Consider the following 20,403-nt stretch of genomic DNA (forward strand, 5'->3'; position numbering starts at 1 on the left):
CCAAATCCCTCTGTGTTCACACGTGCATGCAGGTGAGCACAGGAAAAGCTCCCTGAGGCAGCTCTGTGCCTGTTAATTGTCGGTGCAGGCATGCTGCCGGCTCCCGCATGCGCCCGCCGACCAAAATATTGCATGAGTGACCAATGACATCGGGATGCTCGCCCAACATAATTGCACGTCATTTTACGCTCGTTCAGGTCAGGCACATGCCCACCCAACGAGCAGAAAATTCTGCCCTATATGTTTCAATCAAGTCGCCTCTTATTCTTCTAAACTCCAACAGATAAAAGCCTGACCTGCCCAACTTTTCCTTATAAGACACCCTGCCCATTCCAGGTATTAGTCTAGTAAACCTTCTCTGAACTGCTTCCAATGCATTTACACCCTTCCTTAAATAAGGAGAAGAATACTGTACACAGTACTCCAGATGTAGTCTCACCAGTGCCCTGTATAACTGATGCATAACCTCCTTACTTTTGTATTCAATTCCCCTCACAATAAATGATAACAAAATATTAACTTTCCTAATTACTTACTGTACCTGCATACTAACCTTTTGTAATTCATGCACTAGGACACCCAAATCCCTCTGTGTTTCAGAGTTCTGCAATCTCTTACCATTTAGATAATATGCTTCTTTTTTATTCTTCCTGCCAAAATGGACAATTTCACATTTTCCCACATGATACTCCATTTGCCTGATCTTTGCCACTCACTTAACCTATCTATGTCCCTTTGTAGCCTCCTTATGTCCTCTTCACAACTTGCTTTCCTACCTATCTTTGTGTCATCAGCAAATTTAGCAACCATACCTTTGGTCCCTTCATCCAAGTCATTCATATAAATGATAAAATGTTGAGGCCCCAATGGCACACCACTCATTACATCTTGCCAACCAGAAAATGACCCATTTATGCTAGCTGTCTGCTTCCTGTTAGCTAGCCAATCTTCTATCCATGTCAATATGTTACCCCCTGCACCATAAGCTTTTATTTTCTGCAATAACCTTTGATGTGGCACATTATCAAATTCTTTCTGGAAATCTAAGTACATCTACTGGTTCCCCTTTATCCACAGCACAAGTTACTTCTTCAAAAAACTCCAATAAATTCATTAAAAATGATTTCCCTTTTACAAAACCATGTTGACTTTGTCTGATTATCTTGAATTTTTCCAAGTGCCCTGCTATAACGTCCTTAATAATAGCTTTTAACATTTTCCCTAAGACAGATGTTGAGCTAACTGGCCTGTAGTTTCCTGCTTTCCGTCTCCCTCATTTTTGAATAAAGGAGTTACATTCGCTATTTTCCAAAGAAATGGAACCTTTCCCGAATCTAGGGAATTTTAGAAAATTAAAACCAAAGGATCAACTATCTCACTAGCCACTTCCTTTGGACCCTAGGATGAAGTCCATCAGGACCTGAGGACTTGCCAGCCCGCACTTCCAACAATTTGCTTAGCACCACTTCCCCAGTGATTGTGATTTTCTTGTGTTCCTCCCTCGCTTCCACTTCCTGATTTATAGCTATTTCTGGGATGTTACTTGTACCCTCTATAGTGAAGACTGATGCAAAATACCTGTTCAGTTCATCTGCCATCTCCTTATTTTCCCTTATTAATTCCCCAGACTCACTTTCTATAGGACCAACACTCACTTTGTTAACTCTTTGCTTTTTAAAATACCTATCGAAACTCTTACTATTAGTTTTTATATTTCTAGCTAGCTTCCTCTTGTACTTTAATTTATCCCTCCTTATCAATCTTTTAATCATTCTTTGCTGTTTTTTATATTCTGTCCAATCTTCTAACCTGCCACCCATCTTTGCACAATTATATGCATTTTATTTAAGTTTGCTACTATCTTTAACTTTTTAGTTAACCATGGGTGGTAGGTCCTCTCCATGGAATTTTTCTTTCTTGTTGGATTGTACCTATTCTGCGTATTCTGAAATATCCTCTTAAATGTCTGCCATTGCATCTCTATTGACCTATCCCTTAACCTAATTTGCCAGTTCACATTAGCTAGCTCTGCTTTCATGCCCTCATAACTGCCCTTATTTAAGTTTAAAATACTAGTCTTGGACCTACTCTTCTCTCGCTCAAACTGAATGCAAAATTCAATGATATTATGATTGCTGCTACTTAGGGGTGCCTTCACTATTAGGTCATCAATTAATCCTATCTCGTTGCACAATACCAGGTCTAATATAGCCTGCTTTCTGGTTGGGTCCAGAACATGCTGTTCTAAGAAACTATCCCGAAAACATTCTATGAACTCCTCATCTAGACTACCTTTGCCTATCTGATTTTTCCAGTCAAAAGTAGATTAAAATCCTCCATCATTATCGCCATGCCTTTCTGACAAGTACCCATTATCTCTTCCTTTATACTCTGTACTACCATCTAGTTACTGTTAGGGGACCTATAAACCACTCCAAAAAGTGACTTCTTGCCTTTATTGTTTCTGATATCTACCCAAACCGCTACTACATCCTAGTCTCCTGAACTTAGGTCATCCCTCTCTACTGTGCTAATGCTATGATTAATTAACAGAGCCACCCCTCAACCTTTTCCTAGCTTCCTCTTCTTCCTAAATGTCATGTCCCCTTCAATATTCAGGTCCCAATTTATGTCATCCTGCAGCCATCTCTCGGTAATGGCTATCAGATCATACTTATTTATTTCTATTTGCACCATATATTCAACCTATGTATTCTATATTCAACGAGCAAAGGCTCCAGCTCCCGGTCACTTTCTAAGAGCCCCTAATAGAAAGTTAGTATGTGTGGAGCTGAATGAGGACATGATCAGGTTTGGCTGTGACCTCTTCTACTTTTCAATGTCAGGTTGCTGGCTGACATTTAGTTAATTGGATGAAGTGCCAGAAGATCATTAGCTGTGGCACAGTTGGGTAGTCAACTCACCTCTGAATTTCAAGGTTCTGGGTTCAAGTTCCCCTCTAGAAGTTGAATGCAAAAATCAAGTTTACAGGAAAAATCCAGTGCATTACTGAGGGAACTTTGCACGATTGGAAGTGTTGTCTTTAGTTAAACTGAGGCCTCAAGTGGATGTAAAGGATCCCAAGGTACTATTTTAAAGAAGAGCAAGGGAGTTACTCCTGGTTTCCTGGCCAATATTTATACCTCAAGCAACATCACAAAAAGCAGTCATACGGACTCGAAACGTTAACTGTGTTCCTCTCCGCAGATGCTGTCAGACCTGTTGAGTTTTTCCAGGTATTTTTATTTTTGTTTTTGTTTCACAAAAAGCAGATTATCTAGTCATTATTATATTGCTATTTGTGGGAGTTTGCTGAGCATAAATTAGCTGCCACATTTCCTACATTCCAACAGTGACTCTCTTAAAAAAAAAGTACTTAGTTGGCTGTAAAGCGCATTGAGACATCTGGTGCTATATGGAAATCTTTCTTTCTTCTCTCATGGAACTTCAGCATCTTAAGGAAAATAGGGGAAAAATGATTAAAAAGCAGAATGGAGTAAATTGTCATCTTTGACAATTCTGGCACAGATCTTAGCGTGCTGGAAGCAGTCCTGCTTTTAAAGTACTGTCTATTCACATCCTGGATCTCTCTGTTCTTCCAATTAGAATTGTACCACTTTGGATGTATTCCCATTACCTGCTCTTTTTTTCCCAAAACAAACTAAAAATGTCTTAAAATTAATTTGTGGTGAGTGTTTTGGCTCACTGAGGTGAATGGAATATTTCTGAATGTTTTATATGCATTGTCAGTTTGAGTGCAGTATTATGTCAATTCAGGACAAGACTCACTCTAGTCTAATTGTCCTTGTCTGATTTTGGATCTGCCTGGCTGGTTTTTGAGCAGGTGTCTGTAAGCTTCTGAAATGGAAACCAGACACCAAAAATGTTTTAATATAAAAGCAAAAATACTGCAGATGCTGGAAGTCTGAAATAAAAACAAAATTGCTGGAAAAACTCAGCAGGTCTGAAAGGATATGTGGAGAGAGAAACAGTTAACGTTTCGAGTCTGTATGACTCTTCTTCAAAAGTGTTTTTTTCTTTAAAAAGATGTAATAAACATACACTCACTATTGATCTAAAGGCAAACATGACCACCAAATTACACACATCAAGGTCCCTCGAGCAACAGTGAGATAAATGGGCAATTATTTGTTTTGGATTTGTTAGTTGAGGGAGAAATGTTTGCTGGGATTTCAGGAAAACTCCTTTGTCCTTCTTTAAATTGTGCTATGGAATTTTCTACTTGGACAGTTGCAAGTTGAGTGTTCTAACATTGTATTATTGCTGTTTAGAAATCTGAGGGCAACCACTGCATAGGATAGGATACACAGCACAGAAACACACCCAGTCAGACCATGTTGGCATTACTGCTCCACTCAAGCCTCCTCCCATCTTTCCTCATCTATATCTATCATTGTAACCCCTTATTTCCTTCCCCCTCAAATGCTCGTCTAGCTTCCCTTCCCTTTAGATGCATTTGTACTAGTCACTTCAACCACCCTATGTGGTAGTGAGTTCCACATTCTCACCACTCTTTGGGTAAAGAAGTTTGTCCTGAATTCTCAAATGGATTTCTTATGACTATCTTATATTGATGACCTAATGCCATTGTAAACTGTTTACTTCTCAAAGCTGAATGAATGAGTTTTCCATTTTGTGTTGTGGTATGTGGTAGTGAGTTCCACATTCTCACCACTCTTTGGGTAAAGAAGTTTGTCCTGAATTCTCAAATGGATTTCTTATGACTATCTTATATTGATGACCTAATGCCATTGTAAACTGTTTACTTCTCAAAGCTGAATGAATGAGTTTTCCATTTTGTGTTTCAGGGCATGAGCAACCATTTAGTGTAATAATGAACTGTCTCAGAGACTTTACAGCGCAAGTGGAAAAGTCTGATACTAACATCCAGTCCCGGGGTGGCAATAGAACTATCCTGTTTGAAGACCTCCCAAAAACCAAGCAATGTCAGTTTATTCTGAAGCCAAGGCCCCAGCCAGACATCCATGTGACCAGAGGTGAGTGACAAGTGAAATAATCAAAGACATTGAATGAAAAAAGAAGGGCAAGTTTTCATTTAAAAAGCATCTGATTAGAATTCCTCTGAAAAGCTTCAAAACATTTTCCATACAGTTTGAAGTGGATATGTTATGTGAACACACATGGCAGTCACTTTACATGTAGTATGATCACACAAACCACAGTGAAATGAATGACCAATTAATTTGTTTTTGGCCGTTGATTAAAGGAGGAATGTCAGACTGGATACCAGAAGAATGCCCTGCTCTTCTTTGGGTAGTATTATCAGCTTGGGCTGATAAGTGACAAGTAACATTCATGCCAGACATGCCAGGCAATGACCATCTCCAGCAAGAAAGAATCTAACCATCTCCCTTTGACATTTAATGGCATTACCATTGCTGAATCCCCCACTATCAACATCCTGGGGTTACCATTGACCTGAAACTGAACTGGACCAGCCATATAAATACTAAGAGCAGGTCAGAGGCTGGGAATTCTGTGCCGAGTAACATACCTCCTGACTCCCAAAGTCTGTCCACCATCTACAAGGCACAAGTCAGAAGTGCAATGGAATACTCCCCACTTGCCTGGATAAGTGCAGCTCCCACAACACTCAAGAAGCTTGACACCATCCAGGACAAAGCAGCTGCAATGATTGGCACCCCATCCACCACCTCCAGCATCTGCTCCCTGCACCACCGATGCACAGTGGCAGCAGTGTGTACTATCTGCAAGATGCACTGTAGAAACTCACTAAGGCTCCTTTGATAGCACCTTCCAAAACTATGACCTCTACCACCTAGAAGGACAAAGGCAGCAGATACATGGGAACACCATCACCTGCAAGTTCCCCGCAAAGCCACACACCATCCTGACTTGGAACTATATTGCCATTCCTTCATTGTCGTTAGATCAAAATTCTGGAACTCCCTCCCAAACAGCACTGTGGGTGTACCAACAATAAACATGGACTGCAGTGGTTCAAGAAGGCAGCTCACCGCCACCTTCTCAAAGGCAATTAGGGATGGGCAATTAAAATGCTGGCCTAGCCAGTGGCACCCACATCCCATTAAAGAATAAGAAAAGAATTAAGGAACTTTTAACAGCATGTTGATGACCTTGATTTAACGTCCCATCAAAATGCAATACCTTCAACAATGCACTACTCCCTCGCTATTGCATTGCAGTATCCATTTAGATTCCTTATACTGTTCAGCATTTTCAGCACATTGCCCATTATGAAGGGCATAGATAGGGTAGACAGGAAGGAACTTCTCCCCTTGGCGGAGGGATCAATGACCAGGGGGCATAGATTTAAGGTAAGGGGCAGGAGGTTTAGAGGGGATGTGAGGAAGAATCTTTTCACCCAGAGGGTGGTGGGAATCTGGAACCACTGCCTGAAAGGGTGGTAGAGGAAGATACCCTAAGAACATTTAGGAAGTATTTGGATGTGCACTTGTGATGCCATGGCATGCAAGGCTATGGGCCTAGTGCTGGAAAATGGGATTAGAATAGTTAGGTACTTGTTTGACTGGCGCAGACTCGATAGGCCGAAGGGCCTTTTTCTGTGCTGCAGGCCTCTACGACCCTATGACTCTATGCCAGTTTTTGCAGACAAAAGTCCGTGCAAGCCAGGCCCCTCCCTCTCAATACCATTTCTCTTGAACCCAGCTAAATGATTCCAGCCTAGGCATGAGTTCTCACAAGACCAAGTTTGTAACGATTGGAATCAGAACCATTAGAAACAACATTAATGGTACTGATGAAGAGAGGAGGGGAGGCAACGAAGGAGAAAGGAAAAGAGAAATGAATGTCATTGAAGGGGAGAGGGAAGCGGAAATAGAAAGGAGAGAAGAGATTATATTTAAGACCGAGATAGATAGGTTCTTGATTGGTAAGGGGATCAAAGGTTACGGGGAGAAGGCGGGAGAATGGGGTTGAGAAACTTATCAGCCATGATTGAATGGCAGAGCAGACTCGATGGGCCGAATGGCCTAATTTCTGCTCCTATGTCTTAATGTTCTTATGGTCTTATAAAGCTGGGAGCTGTGATTTGCAGAGGAATTTATGATCAAACTTTACAGTGCGTTTGGCAAGCAGCACCTTAAGAACAAGGCACAGTTCTGATCACCATGAAACAAGGGAGACATTCAAGCACTGGAGGCAGTTGAGAGTGCTCAGCAATGTGGCTGATCTCTAATATAATATTATGAGCAAAGATTGGAGACACTTCAGAATTTCATCTGGAAAGGAGATGTCTGAGATATATAATATTCTGGAAAATCCAGAATACTACTTTAAATAGTGGGATGGGACAAGGAGACATAGGTCCAAACTAGTAAAATATGACGGTTGAACTACTATCAGGAGGCTTTTCTTCTTGAAAAGTAATTAACACTTGGAATGCACTTCTCAACAGAGTAGTGGAAGCAGAAACTCTGGAATATAAGAAACATTTAGATATTGGAATTAGTGGTGTGTATGGTTGTCCTGGATGGCCTATGGTTCCTGTGTCAGGTCCAGCAACACAAGGGTAGGTTTAAGAAAAGCAGAGAGGCACCAGAAATAGGTATGGTGGCAATAAGTATGTGTTGTAATTATATGTGTGCACAGCAAAACCAGTGTGAAGCCCAGTGTTCTGAGGTTACTCTGTTTTTTTTTAATTTGAGAGAATACTTTGAGGTCAGTTTGCTACAGGAAAGAGATGCTTCTTTATCTTTTATGAGACATTAGTGGTTGGATTTTACAAGCCACACCAGGCATGTTTTCAGCGGGTAGACACCACCCACCTGCTCACCCGACCAGGGCACCATAATATGGTGGGTGCACAGGTGCCAAATGGGCATGCCGCCTGTCATTTTTAGATAAATAGTTAACGGGCAATTGAGTTTGTTACCAAGCCAATTGACTTGTATTTCATGCTGCCCACGCTGTAAAAAGGTTAGCATGGGCAGGGGGCGGGAGTGAGAAGGCCATTTTTGAAAAAAAAAGTGTTTGTAAAGGTGAGAAGGAAGAGGGGCACAACACTCGAGGGGTGCCCTTTGCACATTGGGGGCAGCACCCCAATGTGTTGCCCCCGCCCACTTGGTTCCTCACTGCCTGGCCTCCAAAGCGCAGCCCCCCTCCCTAGGTTGATCCCTGATCCCTCCCTGCCCAAAAAAGCCCAATTTACCTGGTTCCCGCATCCATCTTCTCTTCCTCGTGGGCCTGCTTGCAGTCCCAGCAGTGCCCACTACTGAGTTCTGGCGTTACTGGGATTCCAGACAATCTGATTGGCCAGCATCTCTCAAGGGTGGGATTTCCTCTCAGTGAAGGGCAGAAGTTGCACTCTCAGCCTGTTTAGCCCGCTGGTAGTGCATTATCACTGCAGGGCGGGCTTTCATTGGATCCGCTGACTGCCGGCCAATTCTTGCAATGTGTGGGGAGGGAGGGGGGGCTGGAGGTGAGCAATATGGCCCTCCATGAAATTCAACCTAGAGGGTGATTAGTTCTGGTGGAAACCAGTTGGTCAGGCAGTTAAATTTGTTTAGGAGATTTACCTGCTGCAGTCCTGCTGCCTTGTATTTTAACATTCTGAGCAGGTGGTAAAGGCATCCACCCAAAACTGGAAGGGCCTTTCTTTAAATATGTAGATCAGGCTCGGATGATGTCCCTGAGCCCTAATTGCAATTTTAACTGGTGACCTGAGCAGGAAAATCATTGTCGTTTTTCCGCCAGGTGGAGATAGTGGGAAGAGGAGCCAGGACAAGATGAGATCTAAATAGGTAATTTTATTTAACTTTTTGAAAATTGTCCTGTGATGCCCCACACAGGTCCTTCCTGCCATGGGCTTCCTCACTCTCTTCCCAAAACCAGTGCCTTCCCAAACCTCTTTCCCTGTGGCTTATCTGAGTGCCAGTAACTGTTCCCTCAGTCCTGGCCAACTGCCACCTGAATTCTTACATCTAACGTGCTAGCCAGCATCCAACCCATTTCAATCGGGCACCAGATAGCCTGCAGTTGTTCAAGAAGGCACCTAACAGTCACCTTCTCGAGGGCAATTAGGAATGGTCAATAAAATGCTGGCCTTGCCAGCAACACCCACATCCCATGAAAGAATAAAAAAATTTAAAGTGGACATTTGACCATGAAATGCAGATGAGGAGTCGATTTAAATATGCAACCCCCACCCACCCCACCCCGCCTCCTCCCTCTACCCCACCCTCCATTCATTATCTCCTCTTTTGGTGTAGCCTTACCCTGCATGTCACTGGCATTTTGTCTCCCTCCTAGTCCTCCATCACATAAGGACATATATAGAAGAGCAGATAATGAACCCCATGGGAAGGATGCTATGCCATAAGCGTGGGAATCAAAAGATTTCCCAGCTGGAAACTGCTGAAAGGTAGCTTGGAGAGTACTTTTTTAACTCCACGCTTAACTGCCTTTTCTAGTTATTTCAGTCAAAGTTGATATCTCAGATGAAGTTTCCAGACATTCAAAACCAGTGAACTCAACTACTATCTGCCTTGACAAGACATGTGGGTGAACCTCTTTTCTACAAGCTAAAATCAGGTGCAATTCTGATGTAAATGGCAGAATTTCTGAGAGAACAGTTTTGGCTGTCATCAATGTTCTATTTGCATAGACGTACCATTTTGTGTGCTGTCAATTTTACCAGAATTCAGTGTGTATGTTAGAATGGGTGTTACTCCAGCGTATCTGACTTAGGCCCCCAACAACAATACCGTGTGCCAAAACTACACCAGTTGAAGTGCTACATTTATTTTAATTTCTATTTGCTAAGGAAGGGGAATAATATCAGTCAGCACTCATTAGCAACAACTGATGCTGATAAATACAATATATCGCACGAGGGCAAGATCAGATTTGGCCTCAATGTTTGAAAAGCTTGCTGACAATCAGTGTTTAGGACCTTACATGATGAATAGCCACTTGATGAGGGGCTGCTCATGGGGTTTGAGCAGTGTTCCTTCTAAATTAAAGTTTGGAATCAGGGCTCCTGTGATGGCTCAGATCAATCAGCAAGTGAGTCACAGATCGAGGTGTATAGAGTCGGAAGATCATTGCAGTTATTTTGGTGAAATGATGAAAACAGGTAGTGAGTCGATGCTGTGCAAACAAGACATGTCTCTTTGAAAGTTTGGTTTAAATACACAATTTTGGGGCTAATTGATGATTACTATAATTTAAACCTGTCGGCACTAAAATAGACATCAGCAGGTTTGGCAGTCAAATGCTGATTGGAAGCAATTTTCATGGAACAGTATATACAGGCTCTATGCACCTATTTCCAATTCTGATGTGAAGTGGGCTGGCAGACACACAGTGAAATATTTCAGAATGGTTCAGGGACTGAGTGAGAGGGCACATAGGCTCTCAGGTGGGCCACTTGAGATCCTGTTGGGAGGAGGTTCAGAGAAGGAGGGATGTCCTGTACCCACAGACCATCTTGCCCTCCTGTTCCTCTCTTCTGCAGCAGCTGGCGCTGCTCTGCCTGCCCTCAAATCCCCCTCCAATTCCTCCAGCAGATGCAGAGAGACCCATATTGTGATGTCGATGACCAATCATTCCCTTTTTCCTGGTGGCTTCTAAAAAGTGCCCAATAAGGGAATAGTACAGCACTTCCTCTTTTTAGGTAAAGTCCTCAGAGAATATCCAGAATAAATATTGATGGAGTGTTGGTGAAATCTTGACAATGTGTCCCAGAAACTTTCCTGATGTGTGTCAAAAATCCTCTTCAAACCTCCAGCAGTAAAATGTGATATACAATTAAGTACTCAACATCCTCTATGAATCTGTTTGTTTCCAATCAGCTGGCCACTGTTGGGAGAGGGGTTAGGCTAAGCACTATCCACCAAAAAACTGCAACCTTAGCGCTAGCAGGCAATTTAAATGATGGTCAACCCCTTAATGATCCTCTAGGCAGCATTCCTAGTATTCAAAAGCCCATTGACTTCAGCGGGACTATAACATCCGCCGGCATAAAATCCCTCCTTATGTCTTTTGCTAAAAGCAGGCTGGACTAACGTTTCAGTTTAAGACCCCATCTTGGTCACCTCGGATGCTCTTTAGTGTCGAACATATTCGGGGAAAATCAGCCCCTCACCAACCCGTGCTGAGCCCGCTGGTCTTAGGTAGGGTGGCAGTTAATTGCCAAATTGGCTTCAGTGCATCTGGACAAAGGAGAAGAAAAAATCATAGGGACATAAGGGACTGAAATTATAAATTGTCTGTCTTTAAAGCATATTGAAGAAAATTAAGGACGAGCATTCTAACAAATCTATATTTAATAATTGATAATTGTTTACTACTTGTGATTTCTCATCCCAATTTAGCAATTGCCATAAATCATGGAATCTTGTATAGTATTCAGCTGATTGGTAGTTTAATTTCAAAAGTATGTCAGTGTACCAAACTTATGCACTCTGGCAGATTTCCCACCTAGCCCAAAGATCAGTTGTATGCTTTCCAACCTCTGCCTCATCTATAGCACTGATCATGGGATCAAAACTGGAACTATTCTGTCTAGTCTCTGAGTAGAGGTTACAGCTATTCTGAAACTCAAGTAAAACAATTCCATTATTATGTAATTAAGAAGTCCTTGGAGACAAGTTTGCTATTTTAATGTTGGAACAGGAAATGCTTGATTGTAGATAATTTCTTCCTGTTGCTCCCAGTGAATTTATTGTTTAGCAATTGTAAATTTTTTAATTAAAGTGCTCTCCTGGTGTCCAATGAGCTTTCTGTGATGAGGTCAAGCTTTCATGACACTATGACATGCAAGCTGTTCCTGCATATAGTTCCATAGCAGCCTATGTTTACAGCACATTTATACTGCAGACCTGTTTCTCAAAATGGCTGTTTGATACCAACAGCTTCAGAAACCAGTGTCAGCAGATAGTTTCTATAGCAGTATGTTCTACTTTAGAATGAACAAGTACATCCACAACTTTGTTTCTTCCTTTTTTGTGTAGTTTGTGCCATTTGACGTATTGCAATGGTCAGAATGGAACATTTTGCAGTGGTGAATGCTGAGCCTGATGCAGAAACCAGTTCTCGACAGATTTAATTGGAGTCAATTGATTACTGTGGTTTGTGTGGTTCTCTGACATTTCCCCTAAGTTTGAGCTAAAAAATATTAAATTACTTTATTGGTATTTACCGGGCAATGATACTATTTAAAAATAACATTTGGTTATTGTATTAAAACTTTCGTTCCAAATATTGGGGTTTAATCTCTGCCAGGGCTTTCCATTCATTTCTTGAACCTTGGTGGAATGGTATCTATGCCATTCTTACAGTGGGGAGAATTTTCTCCCCGTCAGACGGGCCAGTCAGTAATGGGTACGGGTGGGCGTGGAGCCGATCACCGCCCGCGGTCGGCTGCATCCAGCCACTTTATGTGGGGGGCCTTAATTGGCCCACCCAGCATGATGCATGCCCGGTAGCGCTCAGCGCGACCTGTGCGGGCGGGGGGAGGGGGGAGAGTCGGGGCCTGCGTTCTTTCGCGCATGTGAGTGAAAGAGTGCAGAAATTTCCCTGAGACACGAAGCTGCTTCAGGGAGATTAAGTTCAGTTTTAAAGTTTAAAATAAAGAAAGTTAAAAATAATTTACACATGTCCCCTCATGTGACCCTTCATGAAACCTCATACCGCCCGTGGATGAGGTTTCATGAAAAATGCGAAGGCCACCTGGGCTCGTCGCCTGCCCGCCAACCCTAAGATCAAATTGGTTAATTGTTTTATTAATGGCCTTTGACAGTGTGCAGCCGACTCTGGTGCGCGCCCACCAAACGAAAGATTGGAATGACGCTCGGTGACATCAGGACGCAGGCCCAACGTCACCTTGTGTCATTTTACATGTCGGAGTGTGGGGCCTGCCCCCGCACATCAAACAGAAGAATCTGCCCCGTGTTTCTCTGACTCTTCCATCAAAGATGGTGGACAAATGGGAGCATTCTTTCAAAACTTCTCCCCCAGTTTGTTACTTTTCTTTTGTTCTCATCAAGGAGTTGGGAAATGGGAACATTTATTGTTTCAGACACTTTCCACCAGCATCAAACACTCTCAGACCAGGTTAGCTGTAGCCTACACATGTTCAGGAACGGTATTCCATAATTATTGAAACAGCCTTAAATTTTCCACACTAGCCGTCATTGTGTCTCTCAATGTGAGATTACCAATTTATACCAAATAAGGGCAGTTTTGTGCTTGGAAGTAGGAACTAGATTGACAGTGTCCCAAGTATGTTTCATGTGCAAAGCTTGCAGCCAGCAGCAACAGAACATGATATTCCCATGAGTCTAGATTGGTTTCGTATTCAGGTCCCAAAAGTGATGGATCAGGATATGACCCATCCAAACCTTCTCGTATCTTATATGATGCAAGAGAGTAAGCATTTCATTCGAAGCAAGCAAGTGGCTCAAGGAGTCAGTGACTCACTAGTAAACTTGTATAATATCTGATGAGACAAGAATGTACTTGATGTGCATCCTCTTTACTATTTCCCACTTTCTCCCTGTAATCAGCCCTTGCTTTAAAGGATAGTTGAATACTTGAATCAAGCTAATCCCCTTTTATTTCCATGTTTTGTTCTAGAATCAACTCCAAAAACTCTTAAAAAGAAGAAGTCATTGATAGACTGGGCTCTCCGCCGCAGTTCCAGCAACCAGTCAGACAGCAGTCTTACCTCGGAGTCTCCAATTACACCAAGGAAACTTTTTGGTCTGTCCCTACCATCCATCTGTAAGAACGACACCCTTCCTAAGCCGATCATGGTAAGGAATGCAGCTGACTCCCCAAGAACAATTCATTGGCTATGAAGAGCTTTGGGATGTCCTGAGGGTGTGAAGGGCACCATATGCACTATATATTCTTTTTTCTTTTTTCTCTTTTTTTTTCTGCATCTCTTTTTTTCCCCTTTCCTTTCTTTTTTTGTTACCTGCTGCTACTAGCTGTATTGTTCTACAGTGAAACTTTTCTGCATATATTCAGATTAGGGCTCCAAATTCAGGTTCTATATTAAGTTTAGGGTTGCCTTTCTCCTTGAGCTTGAAATCATAAAATCATAGAATGGTTACAGTGCAGAAGGAGGCCATTCAGCCCATTGTGTCCATTCTGGCTTTCTGCAAGAGCAACTCCACTCGTCCCAATCATCCGCCCTTTTCCTGTAGCCCTGCAAACTTTTTCTCTTCAGATGGTTGCCCAATTACCTTTCGAAAGCCACAACTAAATCCACCTTCACCACACTTGCAGGCAGTGCATTCCAGTCCTAGCCACTTGCTGCGTAGAAAGGTTTTCCCTCATGTCACTATTGGTTCTTTTGTCAATCACCTTAAATCAGTGTCCTCTGGTTCTTGACCCCTCCATCAATGGGAACAGTTTCTTTCCATCTACTCTGTCTATACCCATCATGGTTTTTAACACATCTATCAAATCTCCTCTCAACCTTCTCTTCTCTAAGGAGAACGACCTGGCTTCCCTGATTTATCCACACAACTGAAGGCCCTCATCCCTGGAACCATTCTCGTGAATCTTTTCTGCGCCTACCTAAAGCCTTCACATCTTTCCTAAAGCACGTTGTTCAGAATTGGACACAATACTCCAGTTGGGAATGAACCAGTTTTTATAGTATTCATAAATGGCTTAGGTTAGGGCCTAGGTTAAAGATAGGATTAAAGTTAGCCTCCTCATTAAGATTAAGGATAAGGTATGGCTCTTTGCTTGCGCTAAAATTAGGCTTACGATTAAGGTCAGCACATGCCCTTTTCAAAAGTTTTCAGCCATACTAAATAATTTGCTGCTAAGACCCTTATCAATTTAAATCTTAGCTGGCTGTGAAAGTAATACAACTACTTTAACAATGAATCAAGTGCCTAGTGACGTTTATTAATGAACTCTGGTGCTATTTCTCTGCAGGATATGCTTGTGCTATTATATCATGAAGGCCCCTCAACCAAAGGGATTTTCAGGCGTTCAGCTAATGCCAAGACCTGCAAGGAGCTAAAGGAGAAGCTGAATTCTGGAAATGAGGTGCATATGGACAAGGAATCTGTCTTTGTGGCAGCTGCTGTCATCACGGTATGAGATTATATAACATTCCTGTTAGAAAATAAGTTAAATTAGACCTTAAACGTGGATCTGTAGTGCCATTGATTTTAACTTAGAACAAGGATAGATCAGGCAGAATATGGCCAGCTGAGGCATCCATCTTCCGTTAGGGTAAAACATACAAACTTGTGCTCCCAATATGGAGCTTTGCCCTCCAGAAAACCCATTTCAAAGGGTTTTCCATCCATTAAAACTAGATTTGTAAAATTATGCCTATTATTTTCAAGTTTTTGACTATTTTATCAGAATGGCTCTTAAAGCAAATATTTCAGATATTTCTGTGCAATAATAATAACATAATAATAGCACTATTATTCTATTACATTGAATTGGTATTGTAATCAGAAAGAAAAGCTTTGAATTATATGTATACAAATTAAAGATCTTGCACTGGTCGTATATGTCTTTTCCACAAATATCACTTCATGTGATCAAGCTTTTTCTCATGCTTTTCTGCCAACATTTACCATGGCCAGGATTTTACCCTCGTCGGGTTGCGAGGACGAGCGGGAGCGGTCGGGAAGCTGACCGCTGCCCCCGATCGGGCTGTGACCACGATTTCACGTCGGTGGGCCAATTAAGGCCCGCCCAGCGTGAAACGCATGCTGCAGCGTGGGGTTGGGGGGGGTGGGGGGGGGGTAGGAGGGCAAGCATGCAAGTTTCCGCATGTGCACGAGCGCACACAGGAAAAGCTCCCTGAGGCACAGAGCTGCCTCAGGAAGCTCAAGGTTTTAAAAATTAAAAATGAAGAATTTTGAAATGTTAAAAAAAAAAATCCCCTCATGGACTTTGGCACATGAGCCGGGACATGTTATGAATAAAATTTAAACATTTTTATTTAATTTCTATTTGCTGTTGGAAACCTCATCCCACCCATGGCTGAGGTTTCCTAAAAAATCCAAAGGCCGCTTGGCTTTTTCGCCTACTGGTCAACTGTAAAGTTGGATGGGCAGCAAAAAATTGAACTTAATTATTACTTTAACGGCTAATAATGGGCCTCTTAATTGTCGGTGGGTGCTGCCGACTTCCGCGCACGCCTGCTGACCAAAATATCGTGCAAGTGCGCGATGACGTCGAGACGCTTGCCCAATGTCATTGCGCATCATTTTATGCTCGTTTGGGTTGGGCGCGCGCCCGCCCGACGAGCAAAAAGTTCTGGCCCATGAATTTGTTATGTCAGTGGTTACAATGTAGTTGCAAGCTCTGGCCACTAGTGCCTCTGAGGTTTGAGTATCTGAAGCCTCACTCACAACTTCAGCGTTAGAGAAATAGAGAAATTTCTTCACCCAGAGAGTGGTGGGCCTGTGGAATTCACTACCACAGAAAGTAGTTGAGGCCAAAACATTGTATGTTTTCAAGAAGGAGTTAGATATAGCTCTTGGGGCGAAAGGGATCAAAGGATATGGGGAGAAAGTGGGAGCAGGCTATTGAGTTGGATGATGAGCCATGATCATAATGAATGGCGGAGCAGGCTCGAAGGGCCGAACAGCCTACTCCTGCTCCTAGTTTCTATGTTTCTATGTTCTGTGTTTCTATGTTTCATCCCATACATAAAACAAACCTCATGGGCAAGACTTTTAGGTTGGCGTGCAGGCACAATTGGCAGGCCCGGAAGCGGCCGGGGAATGGACTGGTGCCCGCAATTGGCCCCTGACCATGATTTCACACGGGCTGGCCAATTAACAGCCAGCCAGTGTGAAGCACACGCCGAAATGCTCAGTGCTGCCGGGGCGGGGGCAGGAGGAAGGCGGGCACTGACGTAAGCGCAGGCACAGGCGAGTGCTGAATGAAAGCTCTCTGAAGGCAGAGAGAGCTGCCTCAGGGAGCTGAAGACTTCAAAGCAATTAAATAAAGATTTTCAAATCTGGAAAAAAATGGCCACGCATCACAATAAGTCACCTAGACATATACATGATGAAAATTCTGTCCATACATGTTTTTTAAATTTAATAATGGAAACCTCATCCTGCCCTTGGATGAGGTTTCATCAAAATTACAAAGTGTGCCTGGCAGATTCACCCGTCTGCCAGCCGTAAGGTTGAACGGACCATGAAAAACTGGGGACAGTTGGAACTTTAACAACTTTAATTGTCTTCTTAATTGTTGGCGGGTGCACTTCTGACACACACATGGGCCTGCTGACTGAAATATTGCGCGAGCGTGGGATGGTGTCGGGACATTCGCCCGGCGTCATCTTGCGCGATTTCGTGTCCTATCGGGTCGGGTGTGCACCCGTATGCCGACCAAAAAATTCTGCCCCATATATGTCAACCAATTGATTGCAATGCCACGGGCAATTTACTATTTGGAATTATTGAATCTAACATGTGTCCATTGCTCACTAGATCTTGCGTGGCTCAAATTTTCCAGGAACCATTCCAAAAACATAAATGTCACTATTATCAGCGCATCTCTTACAAATTTATTTTCAAAGGCTATGCCCTCTCTTCTGTTGCCACATACCTTTCTTTGCAAATAGGTAGCCTTTAACTCACTGACAGCAACGTCACAGGGGAATGGATCACTCTGGGATGCAGGGCTTGCTTGTTGGTTTCCAGGCAAACACAATAGGCACTTTGCACACAGCAAAATCCTACAAACAACAATAAGAGACTAATGAGATATCAGTTCTCTTAGTGCACAATCTGAACTTAATCACATTCATGTAATATGTTAAATTAGGAGCTACCAAGAACACTCATTATGAACAGTAGCATGTTCAGGGAACATTCTTAACTTTTTCTTACTTTCTTAGTGGTAACTAATACTACAAGTAAAACAGAAATAAATGATAAATCTTAACGATTTCCATTAGAGACATCAAAAATTTCTTTATTACCAACAGCTACAAAATATATGAAAAGGGATAATTAAAGACAGAGAGATTAAAAGGAATGAAAGGGAAAATTTCATGAGTTATTGCCCATGTGGGGTTTCTGATCTATCACCAGTGAGGAGTCAGAATACCTACCCTAAAAATAAGACCCAAGAAGCACAGGTATAATGGGTTACAAACAAATGAATTACACGCATACCTGCTGCTTGGAGTGGAAATTATCCAGTGTACGACTCTGGGTTTTGTTCATTTCTTTTGTTAATACTTGCACCACTCTGTCAGAGCTACTGGAATAAAACAATAATGTAGAGTTCACTAGAGTGGCTCTCAACTAAAAAACATTCGATCATAATACTGCTATACTTCACCTTTATTAAGCTTAGTAAAATCTGAGAAACATTTTGGAGGAGTTTTAAATTTACATGCCAATGAATATATTACTGACAAAAGTTTGAGAAGAACTTGATAGCTGTTGTTTTTGTAGGACTTTCTACGTAACATCCCTGGCAGTGTTCTGTCATCCGAACTGTATGAGAAGTGGATGGAAGGAATAGAAAATGAAAACGAAGAGGAAAAAATACAGTCCATGAAGAAGTGAGAGAAACAATTTTTCTGACAAATTAACTAGCATATAACTGCCTGCTATCTAGCTCTTGGGTCAGGATTTTTAGGATGGCGGGAAATCTGCGGCGAGGAGTCTGCGGCGAACACATCCCCACCGATTCTGGCTGCCCCACAGCCATTTAACACCAACAAACGTTAATTGACTGGGAATGGGACTTCCTCCCCTCGCTCAAAGGAGGTCCTGCCTCAATCTGATTGGCCAGCAGCTCCCTGGTTCTAGCAGCACCAGAGGCTGTAGTGGATAGGATTGGGACTGCAAGCAATCCCCAGACTCCAAGTCCCAGGAGTCCAGGTCCAAGTAAGCGTGGGGATCTCAGGCGGTGGCGGGAAGGGAAGGTGAGGCCCAAGGAGGGTGGGTAGAGGGGGGCTTTGGGGTTGTTGGTGGACAGACCAGGTTGGGGTGGAGGGGGAAGGAAGCACCCACAGGGGAGAGAGCTTCTGGGAGAGGGGGGTGCACCAAATGTTGAAAGGAGGCTGTTGATGGAGGTGCCCCTCCGCCTCCCGCCGCCCCCGCCTTCCTGCCCGAGGCCTGAGCAGGATCAATTCCTGGACTTCCCCTCTGCCCCGGACTCCTCCAACCAGCCTGAAAATTGAGGCTTTGTGGGAAACAGCCCTTAAGCGGTCATTAATTGGCCACTTAAGGGCCCTTGGGTGGGGCAAGGGCGGGTGAACTGGCCTAGGCCTCACCTGCCATACTGTAAAATTGTGGAGACATGGGGATGGATGGGAGCCCGTTCGGAAGGCCATCTAAGGAATTTTTCTCTCTTCCCCCCCCCCCCCCCCCCCCCCCCCCAACTCTTCCCCCACCTCCCCACCACCACCATGACCGGCCCCAACCCCTTGCCAGCAAGGGAATGTAAAAATGTAAAATTCTGTCCTTGATCTCTGTTGGTTTAACTTGAGCTGCATTAACTGATAGCCAGGCTATCAGTTTGGGAATTGCAATTGGCTGTAGAACCAAGAGGAGAAAATGAGCCAAAGTCCCTGCTATTGATCAGTATTTGCTGACTGAACACCTCCTCTCCACAACACATAGCTTCCCAGCACTCATTGTTTAGGCCCACAAATGATGAATGGCCCTTTTGGTGATCTACCAGATGCTGTCAACACCATACTCTAGCAAGGATCAACATTTTCAAGAAAGAAGGGGAAAAGTTCCTACCTCCCTCCAACATCCAAACATATGTGTTTAGCAGCAGCTGTGACTAGACAGCAGTCAGGAACTAGAATCCTGCTTCACCTTCTGCTCCCTAGCCAAATAACACTGAAACCAACTTTAACTCAACAGCTACTAGTCTGCCTGAAATCACTAGCACAAAATTGGAATCAAACCAGGAGTTGTCTGGTTTTCAAATATTTATTTTTAAATTTTATATATATATATTTTTCCCACCTATTTCCATTATTATTATTTTAAAAATTTATTTCCATTCATTGTTTTATCCCCACCTTTTAGCCTATTTCGATCTTTTCTACCCCACCGTCCCCTCCCCCCACCCCACTTCCACTAGGTCTATCTGTCACTTGCTCATCCTGCTTTCTACTCTTAATGTCACCATTAACACCTCCTTTAGCCAGTATCACCATCATCAACACCCCTTCCACCTTTTGTTTATGACATCTTTTGCAATCTCACCTTTGCCTCCACCTGTCACTGGCCTTCTATCCAGCTTTACCTGCCCCACCCCCCTTCAACAGTATATATTTCACCACATTTCTACTTCTCTTTAGTTCTGAAGAAGAGTCATACGGACTCGAAACGTTAACTCTGTCTTTCTCTCCACAGATGCTGCCAGACCTGCTGAGTT

At 43.0% G+C, this 20,403-nt stretch overlaps 1 protein-coding gene across 2 annotated transcripts in view; it reads left to right on the top strand.

Moving 5' to 3' along the window:
* arhgap20b (Rho GTPase activating protein 20b) overlaps positions 1–20,403 on the top strand; it is a 119,579-nt gene that overhangs the window by 80,883 nt on the left and 18,293 nt on the right. For both annotated transcript variants that reach the window (XM_078547428.1, XM_078547427.1), the window contains exons 9-12: positions 4,830–5,018; positions 13,624–13,802; positions 14,944–15,105; positions 18,456–18,565. In XM_078547428.1, coding sequence (XP_078403554.1) covers positions 4,830–5,018; positions 13,624–13,802; positions 14,944–15,105; positions 18,456–18,565 — 640 coding nt within the window. The remainder of the gene's footprint in view (positions 1–4,829; positions 5,019–13,623; positions 13,803–14,943; positions 15,106–18,455; positions 18,566–20,403) is intronic.

This window comes from Cetorhinus maximus, chromosome 8 (genome assembly GCF_964194155.1).
Source record: "Cetorhinus maximus chromosome 8, sCetMax3.hap1.1, whole genome shotgun sequence".
In the NCBI taxonomy this organism is placed as follows: domain Eukaryota; kingdom Metazoa; phylum Chordata; class Chondrichthyes; order Lamniformes; family Cetorhinidae; genus Cetorhinus; species Cetorhinus maximus.